This window comes from Salmo salar, chromosome ssa12 (genome assembly GCF_905237065.1).
Source record: "Salmo salar chromosome ssa12, Ssal_v3.1, whole genome shotgun sequence".
Taxonomy (NCBI): Eukaryota; Metazoa; Chordata; class Actinopteri; order Salmoniformes; family Salmonidae; genus Salmo; species Salmo salar.
Window position 1 is genome coordinate 23,437,121 of NC_059453.1, and position 22,978 is coordinate 23,460,098.

The following is a 22,978-nucleotide window of genomic DNA, read 5'->3' on the forward strand; positions in this document are numbered from 1 at the left end:
AGACTCGCCCTGTTTCAGTCTGTCCTCTCTGGTACAATTAAAAAGAACAGCCAGTGCTGAACAAAGTGGTTAGATCACAGTGCACTCCACATTCCCTCATGGGGTTGTGGTGTGCCTGTCTGTTGATGTTTGTTTAGGCAGCACAACGATAAGGCGGTGAACGGTGAACATTTCAAGATTTACAGTTTCATAATGTGTACAAAACATTAAGAGCACCTGCTCTTTCCATGACAGACTGACCAGGTGAAAGCTAAGTTCCCTTATTGATGTCAATAGTGTTAATGTCAAATCAGTGTAGATGAAGGGGAGGATACAGGTTAAAGAAGGATTTTTAAGCCTCGAGACAGTTGAGAAATTGATTGTGTGTGTGTCATTCAGAGAGAGAATGCGCAAGACAAAAGATCGACGTGCCTTTGAACAGGGTATGGTAGCAGGTGCCAGGCGCACTGGTAAGTGTCAAGAACTGCAACGCTGATGGATTTCACACTCAACAGTTTCCCGTCTGTTTTAAGAATGGTCCACCACCCAAAGGACATCCAGCAAACTTGACATTGCTTTCAACACCTTGTAGAGTCCATGCCCCAATTAACTGAGGCTGTTCTGGGGTTCTTAATGTTTTATGAACTCAGTGTATGTACATTCCAGTGGTGTTGAAATGGATTTGGAACAGTCTTACATTCTCTTCATTGTTCTTTGTCTCTTCAAGCTCTTCTGCCCACTAGTGGTTGAAATACAGACTGGAGTCAGCAGATAGGAGACTGGTCTGCCGATCACCCCTCCCTACTCATCAAGCGGACCGCTGGCCGGAACCGGACCCAGAACGGGGGGCAATACGGACCGCGATTCAAGACTAAAAATAAATAAAAAATGTAGGCGAACTCAGTCGGGCTTCGACCCCTAGTATCATATGAACATACATAAGACATGGACAACTGTGTAGAATTGCCAACAAAAGGGGTGTAAACGTTTTTGGATGGCATGGTTTGCGAGGGGTGGGTGTTTTACTACAGCGATACTTTTCAATATCCATTTGGACCTTTGTCAAATAATACTTGACCCCGGCCGGCTCTATCGGTTTCATAGTTTGACTAATGCCACCATGTGGCGAGAAAGAGCATAACCCAAATGAAATGTCATACATTATTTATTCAACGCTTAGAGGACAGGTTCAATATCACATCTCTATAAAACAGAATAAACTTCAAAACAAAGATACTACTGCAGTGACAGTAATGTATTTTAACTGAAAGCAATAAATAATGCAATAGTCTGACAGACTCAAACACTAACAATCGAAGTAAACACACAGTGCAATTACCTTACCACACCCAAAACATTTCTTCAAACAGCATGGCTCTCCAAATGGTTCTCAACACAGCATAACAACGACACCACACAGTCTCTTGAAACTATAGGTACAAAAATGCTCACCTGCATAGGTCTAAGGGATGCTTTTTTTTGTTTACTTTTTAACCGGTCCCTCCCTATTTATAGTCCCAGGGGAAAGACTGACCAAAACTGATGTTCCTACCCTATCACAACTATCATGTAAAATAAAGCTATATTTTTTGCATGGACTAGGTGATAAATAGCATGGACTAGGTGACTAGTGCGTAAGATATAATGCAAAGTCAACATGAGTTGAGTATATTAATCTTTATTAATTAATATCCCATAGTTTAAAACAAAATTACATTGAAAGAAAAGTGCTTGAATTAAAACACCCAACTATGTCTTACTATACTTGTGAGGACCAACAATGATTCCCATTCAAAATCCTGTTTTCCCTAACCCTAACCCCAAACCTTAACCCTAATATAGCCTTTTATAAGTGAGGACCGGCCAAATGTCATCATTTCTCTGAAGTTTTGTTGGTTTACTATTCTAGTAAGGACTTCGGGTCCTCACAAGTTTAGTAAAGTACACACACGACAAATGGCTCTGTGAATAAAACACTGATAGGAGTTTCAGCTAAATCTTAAGCAGCACAAAAGGTCAATTCATGCTTGTTCTCTGTTGTCTCCCCATCTGACTTGTAAACAGTTCTACACTTCACAACACTATCAGCAATACCCACATTTACCAACCACCCACTGCCCTCACACTGGTTAATGAATTCACCATAAATAACACCATCACATTCTGTGTCTTTCCACATTCAATAGCCATTCTCATGTAGTTATGTCCCCACTGAAATCAAATGGGCCTGTTTTAACCACGGGGGGGGGTATTATCAGACATTGTTTGGGGGAAACCCTCTCCCTCCTCCACATTTCTTCAGAAAGCCTGTGGTCACGTACACCTTCCTAATATTGAGTTGCGACCTCTTTTTTTCCCCTCAGAACAGCCTCAATACATCGGCACATGGACTCTACAAGGTGTCGATAGCCTTCCACAGGGATGCTGGCCCATGTTGACTCCAATGCTTCCCACAGTTATGTCAAGTTGGTTGGTGGACCATTCTTGATACACACAGGAAACTGTTGAGCGTGAAAAACCCAGCAGCGTAACAGTTCTTGACATACTCAAACAGGTGTGCCTGGCATCTACTACCATATCCTGTTCAAAGGCATTTCAATCTCGTATCTTGCCATTCACCCTCTGAATGGCACACATACACGTCTCAAGGCTTAAAAATCCTTTAACCTGTCTCCTCCCCTTCATCTATATTGATTGAAGTGGATTTAACAGGTGACATCAGGGATCATATCTTTCACCTGGTCAGTCTTGGAAAGAGTCCTTAATGTTCTGTACACTGTTTATATCCTTCATTTGACATTCAAAATAACAGTCTGATAAGAGACTTAAAGTGCCATCTTCCCATTATAGTTAAGACATTAAACATACTGTACATTTACCAGGCACTGCCCCTCCCTCCATTGAACAAATCACTCAAATTACAAATAACATCACGTTATAATTTGTAAAAAATTAAAAAAATCCCCTCGCTCAAAGATGAAACGCAACATAGCATTGAGAATAATTACTGAAACGATCTGGTCTATATACATATTGCTAATAACACTATCATATCTACTGTTATTAATTTCTGTCTCGGTCTGTGTAAATATATCAAAAGCCTATAGCACACACCCTGCTCCAATACTTAAACGCACCTTTCCTTCCTCACTTTCTGAAATGTTAGGACCGTGCACCAAGGGGTGTGGACCATGTGAATGGTCATCCCCTCAGCCCATACAGACTGCATCATGTGAGACCTACACACCCCACTCAATCATGTTGGACACTTCCAACGACCCAGGGTAAATGACATGCATGCCCTTTCTGTTGGAAGATAACACACCTATTTAGAGTAGAAGGGAAGATTTCCTTCCTCCAGGTTCCTTTTCTTTACAAATAAGTAGATGCATAGTCACTTGTGTTGATAATAGTCTTAGCTGTTCGGAGCTAAATTAATGACGTGCAGTGCATTTGGAGTGTTGGTTAGATACACTGGTCAACATTCTAAAGTGCCATAGTATATTTGTTGACATTAGCTGGTGTTAGTCTTGTGTAGAAAATAAAAAATGGTTGTGGTTGATTTCTCATGTCTTCCATTGACATCCATATGGCTTAAATCCACCGAAGTGGTTATAAGGCCACATAATGTCTGCTTGCGTCACTTCAATTCACCTGTTCAGTTTCAATCTCTGAGTACACACCTCCACATACTTATCCCCTCAAAACGGCACCTCTTGGCATATCTCTCTTGGTTTTCAATCCTTCAATATGGAACCTCCTGGAATGCATCTAGTCCCATCCTTGAATCCATGAGTATCAAAATAATCTCCTTTCCAATGATGAGTCAACCACATCCTGGTGCAGAAGCTTCATAATGGTGTTCACAATGCAAGTTCTCAGGCTGTGGCCAATGAAAGGCTTAAATGTGCATTTCTACCAAGCATCAGCAGCTAGCTCAGTTACTGTCCACATATACAGTGAATACACCATGGTTCCAGTGGGGCACAATTCCATTTCCACCCTTTTCTTTTGCTGTAGTTCTCCCTCCAGACTAGGAGGTGGAGCTGTGGTGCCGTCTACTTGGCGTGGCGTCCCCTGGCCTGGGCCCCGGGGCTAGAAGAAGCGCCCAGGCGTCTGCTGTGGCTCCTCCAGCGCTGGCGGAGGACAAAGTCGTAGTTGGCCGAGGTGGCCATGGCGTAGAACACGTTGGCCTTGTCAGGGATCTGGAGTTCTGGTGGGAGAGAAAGGGAACATATTGATCAGTATGGGTTGTATGGGGATTATATTGAGTGTCATACACCCCAAATGTGTATCTCAATAGTCTATGGTGGCTTCTTTTCCTTGTCTCCTCTCCTTTATCTGTACTGATCAACAACCGAGGGGAACGCAATGCAAAATGTAGTTTAAAAGTGCAGAGGAAGAAAGGAGACAAGGGAGAGTAAGCTTCTTTCCTACTCTGAGCTCACCTTTGTCCTGGGACAGCAGCTGTGTGAGGCTGAAGTCTGTACAGCTCATGTTCTCCAGGTTGTGTTTGTCCAGGGCCCTCTGGATCACCTGGGGACTGTGGTCCTGACTGGTCAGCTGGACAAGAGGAACATAGAGACAAGGTTAGTAGAACACACTGGACATATAAGCTGCTTGATGTGTACACTCTTATGAGGTGGAAACCCCAATTATTATTATTACAATCTAGAAAATCAACTATCATCCCTAACCAGTAAAGAGAGAGATCTACATTGGCGCACTTTAAGGGAGTATTTGTTAGAGTTCACTCACCAGAATGCTCTTATAGACGTTGCCGTTGTTGCCGCACTCCACGCTGACCCTCACGATGCAGGAGTCAGCTACCTGCTTGTTATAGACGGGTTTAGAGCACGGAGGAGAGGAGGAGGAGCAACAGGAGGAGGAGGAGGAGGAAGAGCAGTCAGGGCTCATGGCCGTAGAGGAGTAAGAGAGGTCGGGCTGGGAGGAGCTGCAGGAGGCGTTGGAGGGAGTGGGGGAGGTGTTGGAGGAGAGGCCTTCAGACACGTTGTGGAGTGAGCCTGACAGAGACTGGGAGAGAGGAGGCATAATAAATGCTCCATGCTAACTGGCTAATAACTGTTATACATAAACAAGGTCAACATATAACTTCAGACCTGGATTCAAACAGACTTTAGCTGTGCTTTGAGCTTGCCTGGCACATTGGAACCAATAGAACACTCCCCAAAGTGCAAACCCCACCCAAATGGCTCTCCAGGTAGGCTCAATCAAAACGCAAAAACATATTGGAAAGAAATCAAATATTTGAACCCAGATCTGATTGAATCCTTGACATGGTTATCTACCTTGAGTTTGACGCTGAGAGGAGAGGGCTGTGGTGAGGACAGATCCTCCATCTCAGAACCACTGGAGCCTGATGATGACACACTGAGCTGGTCTGAATGGGTCCTTCTGCTGGAGACATCAGTGCCCGACAGCAACCTACACACACATGAAAACGTAAAGAGTTCATTAAAGTGCTCACAAATACCTCAAACACTCACATGTTCAATAGAGATGAGGTATAGACAGACACCCTGATGAAGGCATTAGCCAAGACGCGCTGGTGTGTTTTAATAATGCTGTAGCCCACACAAAGGCTTTTTAACTTTCAAACCCACACGAGTGCCTGGACTTAGATTTTTTTAACACCGCTTAACAACCATTTGTGGATATAAGTTTTCCTTTAGCTTTTCAATGACTATTCCCCTCCAAGAGCACCTGCTGCTGTTTGGGAATACCTGCAGGACTCTTGCTACTTCTTTTCCCTCAATAGATTAAGTATATTCCTAACATATATTGTCTTTGGCCAATGACAGGTGTGCATTCTGTATTTATTAGGATGCCCATTAAATCACTAAATATACTCCTGTCATTGGCCAAAGACAAAGAGATGACAGGAGTGGAATGTTAGCTAGAAAAAGACTGGTACCCACCCTTGCTACAACACAGTGGAGTATTGTATTTGGGTAGACAGTGGCACAGGGTAAATAATACATTATGTCAGAAAGGATTCTTGACATTCTGGCCATAGGAAGGTCAGACTTACGAGGCAAGCTTCTTGTTGAGCAGGCGCTGGCTCCAGGAAGAGGGCGAGTTTGGACAAGGGTCGACCGGATGCTCCAGAGCGCGGGACAGCTCATAACTCTCCTGGTCATTGAGCATGGTGTGGTTCTGCAGCCAGGCTGAGATGGTCTGGTCTACCGGGAGGCTGTAGCAGGAGCAGAACGCCTGCAGCTGGCCGATCTGAGACAGGATCTCAAACTCCTGATAGAGGGAGGGAGGGTGAGAATGTCATGATACAGCCCACTCACACAGTACTGTATGGTTACTGAGATTGGTTGCATTTCTTTTAAAAACCACTAGGGGGTGACACTTACCCGTCTACGTTTCTCAAAGTTAATGAGGCCACCCTGTGAATTGGGATACAAATAGGATTGAAATGAGCTCATATCAGACCATTGTAAATGCAGACAAATAATAGACAAGGAAAGTGGGTCATATAAATAGGAGTGAAAAGTTGGGATGTTCTGACCACCAAAAGGTCTAGGAAGGCCACACTCGTATTGAATACATTGGGTTAGATATTAGAATTGTGATCTCACCTCTACTGTGTCTGTGAGTGCAGTATCCAGCATGGTGAGGACTGTCAGGTAGGTGCCCAGGTAGGGGACTACACCACTGGTAGGGCTCTGTTTGAGGGACGATAAGACACTACGTCATACAGCAGCCTATCCTAGATTATACACGCGTCCCAAATGGCACCCTATTCCTGCCTAGTGCACTCATTTTCACCAGAGCCTTGGTCAAAAGAAGTGCACTAAATAAGGAGTCATTGGGACATGTTCTAACCAATGTAAACAATTTATATTGTGTGAAGGACAATGGGATGGTACGTCATAAAACAGTTCACAGCGATTGTGTTTACACAGAAAGCATAGACAAAATCATTATCACCTAACCTTTATAACATTGACCTGATGATGATCCACAAATGACTAAAAAGGGTCTAAGTTAAGTTAACTTTGTACAACAAAAATTCAAGTGTCATTAAAGTGAGCAAAAGACAAGTGTTGTGATTTCAGCTGACTAAGAGTTTCCACTGGACGAGAGGACGGAAATTAAAAGGAGGAAGGTTGGAACGGAGAGAGATCTATATTAGGGAATCACGGTGTGACCCAAATGGCACCCTATTCCCTAAATAGTGCGCTACTTTTGACCAGAAAGTATTGCACTATATAGAAAATAGGGTGCCATTCGGGAAGCATCCAGTATCACAGACAGAGGCTGCATGTAACTTGTTTCGGAGAAGTCGAAACTAGGACGGGTCAGGACCATTAAGGGGTATTCCTACCTCACTTCCACTTTTCGCTCTAAAGCATTAGGAAGAGATTTGTTTGCTGAGCTAACAGTATTATTTTAGTCTTCTCCATGTATCTCGTGCTCTGTGGTCCAAAGTCAAAGAATAAGGAAGCCACATAATGTCGGCAGATTTTAATGGATTCGCACGATTGTTGTGGACAGTAACTGAATATTATCAGCATGCTAGCTGTTCATACAATATACTGTAGGTGCTCAGACATAAGTTATACAATTTTAGTACAGATCATGTTAGAACATCTAAAGCACAGGCAGAAAGTAGTCTTACCATCTGTTTAGACATGGGGCACAGCTGGGGTGACTTGGGGGTGGCGTTGTCATCCGGCTGGCTGCCATCCTAAAGAACAGCAAAAACAAGTCACATTAGGCTTGGTTTAAAATGGGCACGGAAAATCATTCAATTGCCATCCATTAGCCAAGAATCAATAAAGTCTTCTAAAGGTTCCTACACATGAGAGTGCTTGAAATAGCGTGCATTATTCAGTCACACTACCTGCATCTACTTGTTTTGGGCTTAAACAAGTACATGGAGTTTGATATGAGATGGGTGGGGCAATCATAGCAAGCCAAATAGCTGTTCTATAATACTTCCTTGTACAGTGAGTGCAGTACATAGTTAAGTTAATTAATAACTACTTAGTTCTTGTTATTATTGGGTGTGGTGTCTGATTGGTTGTCCCCCGTCATGATAAGGCTGAGATTGAATCACGTATAAAACGCAAGCAAACACCCTTCTTTAGACAATCAGCCAGTGGTGGCACTTTAAATGGGAGGACGGGCTCATAGTAATGGCTGGAACGGAATTAATGGAATTTTATCAAACACCTGGTTTTCCATGTGCTTAATACCATTCCATTAACTCCATTCCATCCATTATGAGCCATCCTCCCCTCACCAGCCTCCACTGGAATCAACACACACCACGCCCGGAGGCGTGTGTGGGTTCAGTCAAAGCGGTGTGACTCAATGTACCCAGCCTCAAACTGGCAGTCATATTGACTACGCCACCTTTAGATGTGGGCAGTTTACAAAGCCAACAAGTAAAAGTGAATATAATATGATAGACAGTGATATCGGATATGACTGACCCTATTTGATTGTGTAGCCAAAGTATAAAGTACAATGGCTCTTTTGTGCTGAAGTGTACACTTCCGATATGATAACAACCCTATCATTATACTGTATTAACACCCATATCAGTCTTTTAGTAGGCGGAAAGTAGCCTAGCAGTTAAGAGCTTTGGGCCAATAACTGGAAGGTCGCTGGTTCGCATCCCTGAGCTGACTAAGTGAAAAATCTGTCAATATGCCCTTGAGGATGGCACTTAACCCTAATTGCTCCGGATAAGGGCATCTGCTAAATTACTAAAATGTAAATGAAAAAAAATGCTTATGGAACAGAACAGTAAATGTTGCTACTCAGGTGGAAAATGTATTTTTAAGTGGTGTTCTTACTGTTGAACTAGAACTCTACGGTTGTGGTGCCATCCTGTGTTTATTTTTTTTAATTGAACCTTTATTTAACTAGTCAGTTAACAACAAATTCTTATTTACAATGACGGCCTACCGGGGAACAGTGGATTAACTGCCATGTTCAGAACGACAGATTTCTTTGTACCTTGTCAGCTCGGGGATTCGATCCAGCGACCTTTCGGTAACTGGCCCAACGCTCTAACCACTACCATACTTGGGTTCTATTCTGTGGTTCTTACCTCCACCAGGATCTCTCTGCTGGTCAGAACACAGTTCTCATCTGGGAAAGTCTCACACAGCTGGTCGAAACAGGCCATACAATCCCTAAAATAAAATTATTGTCCGTTTTCAGAAATGTGCAGTATGCATCTCAGCCACCATATTCAGGGTTGCTTTCCCCTCAAAGAAGAATATCCAAGTGGTTTTCAGTTCAGAAGTAGAGTAAATCTGGGTCTGAAAACTTACCCTCAGAATCACTGGCTGACAAAATGTAAACCTGCTACCGTGCCTCTGCATATCTCACCTGTTGACGGCAGCCCAGGTCTTCTTGAGGCGGTACACAGCGTTGGACTGCAGGGCTGACAGGATGGCTCTCAGAGAGGAGAAGTTCTTCAGCGTTCTGCACTCCTACAGAGGACAGGACCGAACACAATGCCTACATTTAGCCACTTAAGAAACAGTTTTCCTGTTGCTTTCCTAAATATCTACATATTTTTTTAGAGCTAAACATGTCTCTAAAGATCTCAAAATGTAGATAAATATATGTTCTAAGTATACCATCTGGGCTTGCTGACCTGTGCTATGGAGATCCACCACTCTATCACCCTGGCCCTGAGGGTGGGGCTGGTGTGGGGGAGGAGAGGGGAGCTAGGGGCCATAGATGGACTCGGGGTTGAGGAGGAGACAGAGATCGGAGACGTTGACGAGGAGCACAGCAGGGAGGTGATGACCCGGTTGGTGACAGCGTTGAACTGGGCGATGGTGGCGCGGACGGTGGGCGCCACGTTGCGGCTCTCCTTCTTGTCCCGCTGAGACCAGACACAGCCCAGGCACTGGAACGGGACAACCTTGATGAAGAGGTCCTATAGGAAGGAGGGAAATACACTTTGTAAGCTTTGTCATTCATGCGGAGTGATTGAACAGAAAGGGTTGGGTCATAAAGATGATTAAAACTTACAGCGTCCAATCGTGTCAGCTGCTCTGCCACGTCTATGACAGGGAAGTCCATAAAGTCTCCAGTCGCCTCCTTCGGTACTTCCTCTCCTGATCCCTCCTCTTTCTGCTGACAATCACTATTGCCTATTGGTGCAGACTGATGCAGACTAATGCGATCTAGGAAGAAAATAAGCAAAAAAAATAAGCAAAAATCACAACTTGTAAGACTTCTACTGGTGAGGTAGGATGCAGTTTTTTGCTTGTGAAAGAAAGGGGCAAGGATAAAAACTTGAAACAGCAAGGTACTACCTACATTTGTCCAATATAAAGCCAGAGTTTGATTTCTGTTGAAAAACCTTTTTCTACAGTTTGCCTTACTGAATGCTACCAACCTTCTTCCTGGAGCTTTTTGAGCAGCGTCTCAGCTGTTTGTGCCAGGCGACGGAAGGCGAGGCGGTGGCGGAGGTGGAAACAGAGTAGCCTCAGGGAGGGGTGCCGAGGGGGTTCCCTGAAGTCCTCCCTGTGTTCCTCTAGCCAGGTTCTGATCAGGGGCACCAGGGTGCTGGGGGGGGGAATTAATATCAAGGGTGTTTTATGGTAAGAAGACATTGTAGAAGTAGTTGAGAGAGTGAAGTTCCTCATACCTCCTTGGGCAGACTGTGTTGTCCAGGTTGGCAATCATATCATCCCTATGGAAATAGAGACATGCAGTACTTAGAAAAAACCTGAATGTTTGCTCAATGGTTACTGCTCCTACAAGGGATTTAGAGGTACAAAGCAATGTTTTGACCAACATGGTCTTTGTCAAATAAATAGTTGGCCCTCTGCTACTCTCCTCCCACACCATGAATCTGACAAGCAAGAGTAGCCCTTTACTAACATATAAACTACAGAGACCTGACCTTCGGTGGAAAGCCCATTGCTGTCGATTACAATCCATGTGCCCTGGGGCTAGCATATGGTGACGTCAGTTTCATAAGGAAGCCTGTTGCTACCAGCGCTGCAGAAATGAGGATGACAGCTTAACAACCAATTAATCATTATCTCTAGGGTTCTAAATGTCATAGGTCAAAGCAGATAGCCTTTTACTGGAGTTTAATGCTAACTACTGAACTGGTAAAGGGTCTTACTAGTCGATAGCTCAGAAAAGTTCAATACAATGTTATCACAGAATGAGGTTCCCAGATTTTCCAGAAATCCCATTTAGAGAATTCCTGGATATCGTGAGGGAATAAGCAGGAGATGCAGGAATCCTCCAACTACGATATCTGGAAAACTTCAGTTTTATTTGTTATTTATTTTACATAAAATATTATGAATAACCTATGAGGCAGCATTTTTAAAAAGGAGTCTTTAGACATTCTTGTTAGACCCGTCATGTGGTAGGTAATTAGGAACCGGTTAGGCAAACTCATAACTGAGTGACTGTCGCCTCCCACAACATCACACAAATATGTATGGGGTGAAACTGAATTATTCAAACTAGGAAAGACTTACAACATTAGACTGGTAGTCCTGCATCATGCCAGATGCCTTCCAAATATTGTTGAAAGAGGTGCAACCAAAGTGCAGCCTCGGAGATTAGTCAGAGGTTATTAGTCTGATAAGATTTCAGGTCATTTTGTATGGGTCCTATCTAGGCCAAGGACTCCAGGCCAGACTCAAGGGTTTACTTTACAAGATGTCTTTAGTCAACTGTTTTCAATGACTTTTCCCACTTACCTTTTAAATGCATGCGTTTTTGTATCTTAACAGTAAGTGTCTGCTAAACACATTATCATATCATCAGATGATCTCTGTAACCATCTCACCAACAGCACAGTGCCACATACTGAATTACATTTGGGTTAAACGTATGTTGCTCTGAATAACAACAAAAAACAACAACCACCATGAAATCCTATTCTGTGTCTCACCTCTGGAAGAGCAGTTCTATGAGTGTGTTGGTGGTGGTGAAGGTTCTGTAGGTGGACAGAAACACTCTGACATAGTCAGATTCCTGGTGTTCTGAGTCCAGCAGGTGGGTTACCAGGCGCTCCAGGGTCCCCGCTTTCAACCGACGCACCTTCAATCAAATACAAATCCACTTCATTCATAATGAACTTTTTACATTAGCAGTTGTCGCAAAGTGCTCGTCTCCCTCTCCCTACATCTTTCCCTTTCTCCGCCTCTCTTGTCCTTTGTCTATCCCCAGTCTTTCAACATCTCTCTCTGATCATTCATTCTCTCAAAGTGCTTTTACCTTCACTGTGTGGTACTGGATGAAGTTGAAAGCCGATGGAGTCGACGGGGACATAGTGAGAGGCTCTGAGGGGTCCTGGGTGGAGGGGCTGGGGAGCACAGGCTCCCTACATAGCGTTATGCCGAACACAGCCCCCTCTTCCACCTCCTCCCCCCACTCCTGCACTGGGTCCTGGTGGGAGACAAAGGGAGTGGAGGTGAGACTTCAATAGAATAGAATAGTAATTGCACATTAAGGGTTGTTGACCAATTAGCCAAAAGTGCCATAACACACAGAATTAATCAAAATAGTTTGACGGTCCCACTAAATTCACATAGACGTTCAACTTCAACTGCAGTGAAGTGGCCTACATTTTCCTCATGCTCTGTGACAAACACCACAAGTCACATGTAGAGATGTTCACATTCAAAGCATTCAGGCAATGAGCAGTTTAAGTGAGAAGGTTAAGCACAGCTACGTCAATAGCAGCGTTCCACAGATGCTGCTTTCAAACAACATAGAATTCTCAGTTCAATCTAGGCAGGCACTGCAGAGGCATCAATTAGTCTGTCTAGCAGCTGGTATGAGAATTTTTTAAACATTGATTGCACATCTCACAATGTAAAGGGACCAAATGTAAAAGGTGTGGCATGTTTTTAGCTAGACATCCATCTATGCAAATGTAAATGCTGCAGAGGCGCCTGCTATTAGACTGCATGCCTGTACAGCAACAGGTATGTGACGTCATTAAATAGATATTATACATTCACAATGTTAGGGACCTAAATGTCAACATGTGGCATGTTTTCAGCTAGACATGTTTTTGGTAACAGATGAATTTACTATAATGTATGATTATATCCCATCTGACTGGTATGGGAGCACATTATACATTTTGAAATGTATAATTGCTAGTTATAGACCTCCATGTCTAAAATGTGGAACGTTTTTAGCAAGACATGTGCAACATCATTGCTCCCTCCACTCAAGCTATACTACATCAACTCCCATTCCATCATCCAGAGCAAAGTAAAGATAATATTCAATATCCATCAAAGAGAACCACAATGGAAATACATTTAAGTTCTCCTCAACGTTTTTTTAAATGCATTGCATCCATGTGTTGTTCAATTGCGCTATTAAATGGTCAAATAAATACAATTGCAAAAGTAGTGTACTAAATAGTGAATTGGGTGCCATTTGAGACACAGCCAGACACTTCCTGACATACAGAAAGAGGCCCACATAGCCCATATTAGCCCAACATCGTATAGACTAGACAGAGGTTATACCCTCACCATGTAACCAGAGGATCAGGTTTCAGTTTCACTGATAGGGCAGAGTGTAGAGTGGGTAGGGTGTGGCGCTACCAGCTCTGTAGTCCCTAGACTTTGACCCGACTGGGTGGGTAGACAGACAGAAGACCCTACCCAGACCTGTAGCTTTTAGACAAAGCAGAACTCACTGTATCCATGGGGCCTGCCTACCCATGCACTGGAGAGCACTACAGTACCTCTCAGTATCTCGGTCTTCTGTTCACATCGGTAACAAAATCGGAGTAACACATTTCAGTAACATCTAGCAGTTCCCAGTCCCTGGAGAGAGCCCATGAATTCCATATAATAACTTCTAGGGTGAAGATTCTAGCTAGTATCCCACTGACACACAATGGAGAATCAAGCCATAAATAGAGGATGAGGAAACAAGGAAGTTTCCACCCGGTCAGACATATTGGAACTGAGTCATATAGACGGCAACGTCCAAACTCTCTCTATATCCGTCTCTGGTTGATGCTATTCACAGCCACTAAAAGCCTGTCGATATCCATAGTCTGTCGTAAAGAACATTGACAGGCTCCAAATGAGTGTTCTGTTGTCATTATACAACACCTAATTGAGTCTGGCTGGCTGCAGAGGGAACAAGAACAAGGGCCACTATTTACTGTGCCCTCCATATCTGTGTCCTCCATATGACAGACATGCAAGTTTTGTTGATAACTCTCCATGGTACACTGGTCTGGACCAATAGGCTACCTCAATGTTTTGTCCCTGTCTGGTGTGTGAACACATACACACAAAAGCACCTTCAAGCACCTTCAAAATAATTTAAAAAATGACAAAAACCTAAATATGAAATCTTGAAGACAATACTGAGTTAAAGTTGTGATTACACTATATGGAAAACAAAATACTATTAGCAGGAGAAAAAAATAATAATAATCACAATATGGCCCTATAATAATACTTTTGATTCTTTGCTTTGTCAGTAAATGTATTAATTATTTGATAAATTAAGGAGGTTTCATTATTTTAGGCTATTCATTTTTTAAATAGTAAAATCTCACAGGATAAAAGGCTGTGTAATTAATTGATTGCATGCGACAAAAGTAGACCAAGTAACCTAAAATAACAGAGACATTTCAAAAGTACAGTAAGCAATGAATAAAGGTAAGACTAATACCATTGACAAACGCCATTTCCCCATATTTCCCAATCGTTTTAGTTGATGAACGAAGGTAAAGTTTCCAGTAGTTTAGGGAGCCATTTCTTCTGTTTTGCTGCTGGTAGGTACTGATATTCCAATGAAGTAATCCGTGAGTGACCGAAATAAGTATTGGATGGCACAGCCAGTAGCCTAGTTCCGCAAATTACCTGGGATGTCGCTGATCCGACCAAAAGAACAATTCTGAATTGCGTATAATATAGAGTATATTTTATATACTGTAGCAACTCAAACGACATTAATAGATGAATATACTTCTAAGCAGGCTTCAAAGTCGATAGGCTGTGTAGCGGCTAGGCTGTCTGTGTGAGCTTCGCTATGAGCTGTGCGACAGCCGGTTTCTATGCAAGTCGCAGTGACTGATTGCACCTGAGCGCGAGAGCAGAGACTGTACTAGCAGGTGAGGGCAGGGCGGGAATCTCGATACCACGCGCTTTTACGTCAACATATTTGGTGATAGCAGTGTCACAAACAGACGGTAACAGGCCATGTCAGTCACAACTTTCACACTTGTAGTATTTTTTTCAGATTATTTGGGCAAATTAAAATAATTTAAAACAATGTAATAAACAAACATTTGCACCATCTTAGTAGGTATAGATGATGTCTGATTACTGTAGGCCTACTATAGCCATAAAGGGAACATTTGCATTTTTCCTTAAATGCATTAATCCTCTTTCTATTCTCTAGGTACAGTATGTTAAAAAAAAAACTGGAGGCACTATGAGCTTTTTGCTGTTAGTGTTTTGGGAATTCTTAAACCATCACAAGTCTGAGAAAATTCTTCAGGCAAGAACCATGTGCCTGTAATGTGCTTCTCAGGTGACTGCTCCTGGTATCTCCTTCATACCTTACTGCCACTATTCTAAAATCCAGTCGGGACAGTTCTCAGGACTGCTCTCAACCCATGGTGTCTGTAAGAGGTATGGCATGGTTGGAAATTCCACAGAAAACTAGTCTGTTTTGTTCCTATTGAGTGTTCCAAGCCAGTGTCACCTGTTGCTGTCCTTTTCTACTGGCTGGCTGAAAGTTCCAAAATGATGTAGAAGCAGACCATATTTATAATTTGGTGAAGAGAAACATGTAGGGTTTCTGTTGAGCTGATCAGTAGGTCTATAGTCCCAATGTTCTTCTAGCCTTGGCTTGTGCGAGCCAGAAAGAACAGCTCATATAGCAGGATCCTATCTCCTGTTTCTGTAGCGCGAGGCAGCTTAATGTACAAGTACCCCCCTGGACAGGACACTAGTCTATCGCAGGGCCTTACCCCCAACATATCTCCTTAATTCTGAGTACCACTCGAGACGCATCGGGTCCCGTTTTTACAGCCTTTGGTATGACTCGGCCAGGGATCGACCTCCCAACCTTTCAGTACTCATATCTGATTATACAATTGTCACTGTAGTCTAATCTACTTTTATCCCTAAATTGTCCCAATGAGAAAGCGCCTTGACCGCCCCAATGATAAAGTGTCAACCATCTCTAGCTCAGCAGATGGCGTTTGATCAATGGCGGTTTCTATTATAAACCCCCCTCATTAGCAAACTGTGGGTTTCAAAAGGGGAGAATGGGTAACTGTTGCTTAATGAGTTTTTTTCCCCCTCTCTCCTCTGAATATCTGAACCATGACCATCTAATGCCACACTCTGCCAGTCCAGAGGCACAAAGAGAATGAAAGAGGGTAGCCGAGGGGGCAGGGTGAATAATTAACGTTAATGAGACACACTGAATTCACAACAATTGTCCAATTAGATGACTTCAAAACAAATTCATCTCGATTTTGTATAATCGATAACATGAGTAAACTGTCTTTTTGGAACAATATTTTTGTTGGTATGAAATACGGATTACAACTGTGGGTCCTGTCCAAATTATAGCCCTTATCAGAAGAGGCATGTTAAAACCAGCACGCTTCAGAAGTGACAGACACACTTCCTGGTGGACTTCCTTCCTCCTCAGTGTCAAAATAGCTACTGTGTTCAACAACCCAAACTACTGAAGAAAAAGGAAACAAAAGCAGCAGCCTACATGAGAACCACATCTGCTCTGACGTAAAACCACCTCACACTGAGGTACATGACAGTTGTTATACAGCACACTGATGACCCCTCCCTCTTACCATTTACGCAGTAACCTAGACAGTAAAGCTGGCCCCTATAAATCTCAACCCTAGCTCTGCAACTGACGTCACTGGAGATGTCAGGCTCTTATAAATCAATTCTGGTAAGAGGAAGCTTCCAAAAGTAAGGCAACAACTGGATATTCTGACACAAGAAAAGTGTTTGTCATATTCAGGAAGCTCCCGCTCACTGGTTTCACTTGCCAAGTCCCTGTAGGTCTAATACCTGAAATTTATTTGGTTTTAATGGAGCTACCAAGCTAACTGACTGCTCAAATGTGTATGCACAATAACTAAATAAGGTATCAGTCAGACAAAACCCTTCAGCCTCTACACATTGAGACTCAAGCAACTCTTTTACCTAACTGGAAGGGGGAAACGCCATGCCACCAAATCTAACCTCCTAAATTAATACATTACACAATACTGAGTCAGACAGACCTTTAATCCTCTACGCATTGACACTCAATGCAACCCACTCCACTCTCTTTGGCCCTTAGCTATAACGAAAGAGCAAACATCACCTTTCCACCAACTCACCTCAGTGACCTCTGCGTCCAGCAGCTGGAAGCGCCTCAGCCAGAGCCCCGGCTCCATGTCCGTCAGGACGTCCACACGGTGGGTGTGTCGAAGGCACAGCAGTCTCTTCATCCTGCCTACCCGGGCTTTCAGGCCCCTGCCCTCCCCTTCTCCTCCACAGAGAGAGAGTGTAGACCGCATCCTCATCCACAGGTAGTAGAGTCATCAAGGTTCTCACCTGACAAGGGGAGAGTAGAGAGAGCCCTTACCACCACACTATAGTACAACTATGAAGGACAAGTGACAATAAATGACTGACAGATCTACAGGACAGAATGAAAGTCATCCTTTGTTATGTTACATTCCGATACTTTGCCAATTTTCTTGGAAATTCAGTAATCTTATGTTGCGAGGAAGACGTTCAATAAAGAAGACGAGTCATTCAACAGTACAGTACTTTATGGGAATTTCTTAATGGCATTTAGAGGGCTGGATAGCAAATATTTTGGAACATTGAATTCCTGTTCATTACCCTAACATATTCATTGGTTTATAGAAGCACAATGACATCCATTTTCTGACCCAATTCCATGAAAAGGGAATGTTGTCTACTTTTAAGAACAGGAAAAATACCCAAAATAATTTTAGACAACTCCTCCAGTCAATCTCTGAAACCATGACCACGTCAATCAAGTCACCATCTGTCTACGTCATCACTGCTCTTTCCATTACCGACAGGCTTTGTTCGCTCTAAACCCATATAATCCTTTGTTGACTCCACACCTTTGGAGGCATTAACATAAGTGACAAAATATTATGGTTACAGTTTTGTCGTCACTTAAGTTGATCTAAATAATGGTCCACAATAGTGTACTGTGTGAATATGAGTGAGGCTGGTCATACACACCAATCCGATTCACTATAGTCTTTTACATGCATCTCAACCCGTCCCTTCACCCAAAGGTGTAGACAACACATAGCCTGGTGCAAGACTATGTTCTGTAGCCACAAAGAGGAGTTGACTGAAGAACAAAACAGACTATATTACCAGGCTAGGAAACACAAACAGTAACTTACATTTGATTGGTGAGCTACTCCTTAACCACAGTTTAACAGATCAGCCCAGATTCATCTTTGGAGCCACGATTGACGGCTGTACAGTTTCTCTCTGAGTCATGAAAATAACATTCCATACAGGGAAACTGTGTTGAGATGCCATATGATTTGGCAAGACTACAAACAGATCTAAGAACCACCCAGCCTTTTCTTGCTAAGACAGATGAAGTAAATACAAACAGTACAAAATATATCTGTTGTGTCAACAAGAAGATGCCAGACAACATGTGTTGTCACAACATGCCCTTTTGTAAATGGGGCTTCTTTTACCAGCTTTACGGAGAAATAGGGAAAGGAGGCATAGCATGACCTATAATAATAACAACACAGCCATTTTTATCCATATAATCCTTTGACTCCACACCTCCATCTTTGAGTCATTAACATAAGTGGTGCCAAAAATATACACAATCAAATATTTAGAAGACAAAACGGAATGGTCACCCAGTGATTGTTGATTGTACTGGTTGGTGCTTTAACAACTTATGGTTACATTTTGGTTGTCACTTGGGTTGACTTAAATAATGCTCCGCAATAATGTATGAACATGAATGAATGACAGTATTGGTCACAATCTGATTGACTATTTTTCATATGCATCTCAACCCGTCCCTTCCCCCAAAAGGACCTAGACTTTAAGAGTTCTGTAGCCAACTCTTCATGGCAATGAATGAACACAGAGAGGAGTTGGCTAAAGCAAAAACAGACTCGATTCCCAGGCTAGGAAACACAAATAGAAAGTACAGTAACTTACTGCATTCGATTGGTGAGCTTCTCCTAAACCGCAGTTTGGCAGATCAGCCCAGATTCATCTTTGGAGCCATGATGGTTTTACAGTTTCTCTCTGAGTGATGACAAGAGCATTCCATACAGGGAAACTGTGTTGATGGGGAGCTTGGAGCTGGAGAGAGTGGCATTGAATGGTCACTCAGTGATTGTTGATTGTACTGGTTGGTGATTTAACAGCTGAACTATGGATAGAGAGAGGGAAAGAGAGAAAGAAGGGCGGGTGGTCCCCTTTTTTTCTCTTTCCCTGCTCTCCTCTTCTCCATTGTGTAATACGGTCCTGTATAAGTAATCTGTTGATTACAGATCTGTCAGGTCCAATATCTTTCCGCTTAACTTATCTCTTCATTAAAAGTGAGCGAGCCCCCAACTCTGCCGCCTCGCTTTTGTTTTCTTGTTGGCAAACCATCAACAATGAAGAGATGAGCCATGCTACTGGCTCTCTGTGTGCATCGTGCCTGTATTTCTGACAATTAATATATAAGGAAATACTAGGCCTAAGGCCTACAACTATTAAAATGAAACCAGTTTTGACCGTCAACTATATAGACAATGGCTTGTTTCTTACCTGCGAATATCCCCACATTACCTGTTTGCATTGATTTTTAACCAGGGCTGATGCATGTTTCATTATCATTTCACATGATGGTCATTTCATAAACATTGTTTTGATTAGAAGTCCATGCATACACACTGGCCTCATTGACAGAGTGTGTGGAGTGGAAGGGTAGTTCAATTTAGGAAAACACAGGTGTACAATGACTAATTGATTGCCTAGCTAATTATCTTAAAGAGGGAGGGTACCTGTTGGTCTCTCTCAAGTCATCAGGTTGAATAAGGGCATGAGGTAGCATGCCTTGAATGATGTTCAGTCAGGTTGTCAGAACATTCTCTTCAAGAGAAAGAAAAATGTCATTTGGAAGGTGTGTCTCATAGGCTACGTTCACACAGGCAGCCTAATTCACAAAAGATCTGAATTAGGCTGCCTTTGTAAACCTATGAGTTTTATATCCAGAACTAAGATTAAAAGCACACAAATCATGAACATTTAAAAGCTTAAATTAACGGTATAGGCCTATACATGAAAAGTGAAAATGCACAGATGCTTCCAAACCTTATTCCTTATGATGTATTTGTTTACAGGTATGTTTTGCCATTTATGAATGTGTCATTCAATGAGTTTATATGGGCTATAGCAGTAAAGGCCAAATTCAATATATATATATATATATATACTGCTCAAAAAAATAAAGGGAACACTTAAACAACACAATGTAACTCCAAGTCAATCACACTTCTGTGACATCAAACTGTCCACTTAGGAAGCAACACTGATTGACAATACACATGCTGTTGTGCAAATGGAATAGACAACAGGTGAAAATTCTAGGCAATAAGCAAGACACCCCCAATAAAGGAGTGGTTCTGCAGGTGGAGACCACAGACCACTTCTCAGTTCCTATGCTTCCTGGCTGATGTTTTGGTCACTTTTGAATGCTGGCGGTGCTTTCACTCTAGTGGTAGCATGAGACGGAGTCTACAACCCACACAAGTGGCTCAGGTAGTGCAGCTCATCCAGGATGGCCCATCAATGCGAGCTGTGGCAAGAAGGTTTGCTGTGTCTGTCAGCGTAGTGTCCAGAGCATGGAGGCGCTACCAGGAGACAGGCTAGTACATCAGGAGACGTGGAGGAGGCCGTAGGAGGGCAACAACCCAGCAGCAGGACCGCTACCTCCGCCTTGGTGCAAGGAGGAGCAGGAGGAGCACTGCCACAGCCCTGCAATATGACCTCCAGCAGGCCACAAATGTGCATGTGTCTGCTCAAACGGTCAGAAACATACTCCATGAGGGTGGTATGAGGGCCCGACGTCCACAGGTGGGGGTTGTGCTTACAGCCCAACACTATGCAGGACGTTTGGCATTTGCCAGAGAACACCAAGATTGGCAAATTCGCCACTGGCACCCTGTGCTCTTCACAGATGAAAGCAGGTTCACACTGAGCACGTGACAGATGTGACAGAGTCTGGAGACGCCGTGGAGAACGCCTGCAACATCCTCCAGCATGACCGGTTTGGCGGTGGGTCAGTCATGGTGTGGGGTGGCATTTCTTTGGGGGGCCGCACAGCCCCCCATGTGCTCGCCAGAGGTAGCCTGACTGCCATTAGGTACCGAGATGAGATCCTCAGACCCCTTGTGAGACCATATGCTGGTGCGGTTGGCCCTGGGTTCCTCCTAATGCAAGACAATGCTAGACCTCATGTGGCAGGAGTGTGTCAGCAGTTCCTGCAAGAGGAAGGCATTGATGCTATGGACTGGCCCACCCGTTCCCCAGACCTGAATCCAATTGAGCACATCTGGGACATCATGTCTCGCTCCATCCACCAACGCCACGTTGCACCACAGACTGTCCAGGAGTTGGCGGATACTTTAGTCCAGGTCTGGGAGGAGATCCCTCAGGAAACCATCCGCCACCTCATCAGGAGCATGCCCAGCCGTTTTAGGGAGGTCATACAGGCACGTGGAGGCCACACACACTACTGAGCCTCATTTTGACTTGTTTTAAGGACATTACATCAAAGTTGGATCAGCCTGTAGTGTGGTTTTCCACTTTAATTTTGAGTGTGACTCCAAATCCAGACCTCCATGGGTTGATAAATTGGATTTCCATTGATTATTTTTGCGTGATTTTGTTGTCAGAACATTCAACTATGTAAAGAAAAAAGTATTTAATAAGATTATTTCTTTCATTCAGATCTAGGATGTGTTGTTTAAGTGTTCCCTTTATTTTTTTGAGCAGTGTATATATATTTTTTTATACAGTTACACTTTTAAGAATGAAAAGCCTGTTGTATTAAATGAAGTGCCCTTTAATATAGACCACATGGAGAATTCAATAAAACTGCAAAAATGTATGTCACATTCGATCTATACATTTCATGTGTGTGTATGGTGTGAGAGCAACCAATGGAAATCTAGCTCTGTATTAGGCCCTTTGAAATGAAGTCAATATTGTTTCCTGCTAGGAGAAAAAATAACAAGAATAACAAAAATACACACCCTTTATACCCTGGCCTTTGTTCTGTCTCTCTGCTTGACATTCACCTCTTACACTCTGTAGACCTACTGCGTCATAACTTCAGAAACGTCAAACGCCCAATCTAAAGCAAGCACATCCTTCTTTCTTGTTGCGTCTGTGGAAAAAAATGTACTGCTTAAACATTGGTCGCTAAGGCCTGTTACAGCCCTTTGAGTATCAATAATGAAATATCTGATAGAATTGCAGGTGCTGCAAAACTACAAAAACTACTAATTGAAACCTGTTCTCATTAACCAAGCAGGGCTAAAGCGATTTCCAAGTACGTTTCTTCTCAGTACTCCTACAGTACACTGTCTGAAACATGTTGTACACAATGCATGCCAGGCACATACTGTCAAACTCACACAAACACACACAACAAAGAACGCTTAATCCCAATGACTCATTGTGCTGGTTTGAAAAAGCATTTGTCCCTCTGCATGTCCCTCACCCCCAGCTGTCTGTCTGTCTGTCTGTCTCTCGTTACGTAAGTCACACAGCCAGCATCATGTGAGCGAGCATGGAGAGAAGAAGGAAGAGAGAGGGACGGAGGGGAAGAGATAGGGAAGGAGGGGAAGAGAGATAGAGATGGAGGGAGGGGAGAGAGGTGGGGGGGAGAGAGAGACAGAGAGAGGAAAGGAAGGAAAGAGAGA

At 43.2% G+C, this 22,978-nt stretch overlaps 1 protein-coding gene across 4 annotated transcripts; it reads right to left on the minus strand.

The window, feature by feature from the left end:
* Positions 1 to 1,128: 1,128 nt before the first annotated feature.
* LOC106564574 (ral guanine nucleotide dissociation stimulator-like 1) lies at positions 1,129 to 20,368 on the minus strand. Of its 4 annotated transcripts, none has more exons than XM_045691108.1 (19): positions 20,054 to 20,368; positions 19,218 to 19,364; positions 17,369 to 17,585; positions 12,232 to 12,402; positions 11,906 to 12,054; positions 10,634 to 10,678; positions 10,382 to 10,551; positions 10,012 to 10,166; positions 9,629 to 9,916; positions 9,358 to 9,461; positions 9,074 to 9,158; positions 7,631 to 7,699; positions 6,588 to 6,674; positions 6,363 to 6,395; positions 6,032 to 6,249; positions 5,289 to 5,424; positions 4,738 to 5,013; positions 4,428 to 4,542; positions 1,129 to 4,192 (listed from the first exon to the last, which is right to left on the minus strand). In XM_045691108.1, the coding sequence occupies exons 3-19, from the start codon at positions 17,552 to 17,554 to the stop codon at positions 4,038 to 4,040; spliced, it is 2,442 nt and encodes an 813-aa protein (XP_045547064.1). In that variant the 5' UTR covers positions 17,555 to 17,585; positions 19,218 to 19,364; positions 20,054 to 20,368; the 3' UTR covers positions 1,129 to 4,037. The 4 variants fall into 4 exon arrangements, with proteins under 4 accessions (XP_045547064.1, XP_045547063.1, XP_045547062.1 ...); XM_045691107.1 differs by having other exon boundaries at positions 19,839 to 20,368; XM_045691106.1 differs by having other exon boundaries at positions 19,218 to 20,368.
* Between the last annotated feature and the right edge of the window lie 2,610 nt (positions 20,369 to 22,978).

Bases quoted from the DNA above. Each gene is read 5' to 3' on its own strand.
- LOC106564574 (XM_045691108.1), bottom strand. From the start codon at position 17,554: ATGAGGATGCGGTCTACACTCTCTCTCTGTGGAGGAGAAGGGGAGGGC. The intron at 10,167-10,381 runs GTTGGTAGCATT...TTTTCTTCCTAG, and splicing joins CAAAAAGCTCCAGGAAGAAG to ATCGCATTAGTCTGCATCAG. The intron at 4,543-4,737 runs GTGAGTGAACTC...CCTCTTGTCCAG, and splicing joins ACGTCTATAAGAGCATTCTG to CTGACCAGTCAGGACCACAG.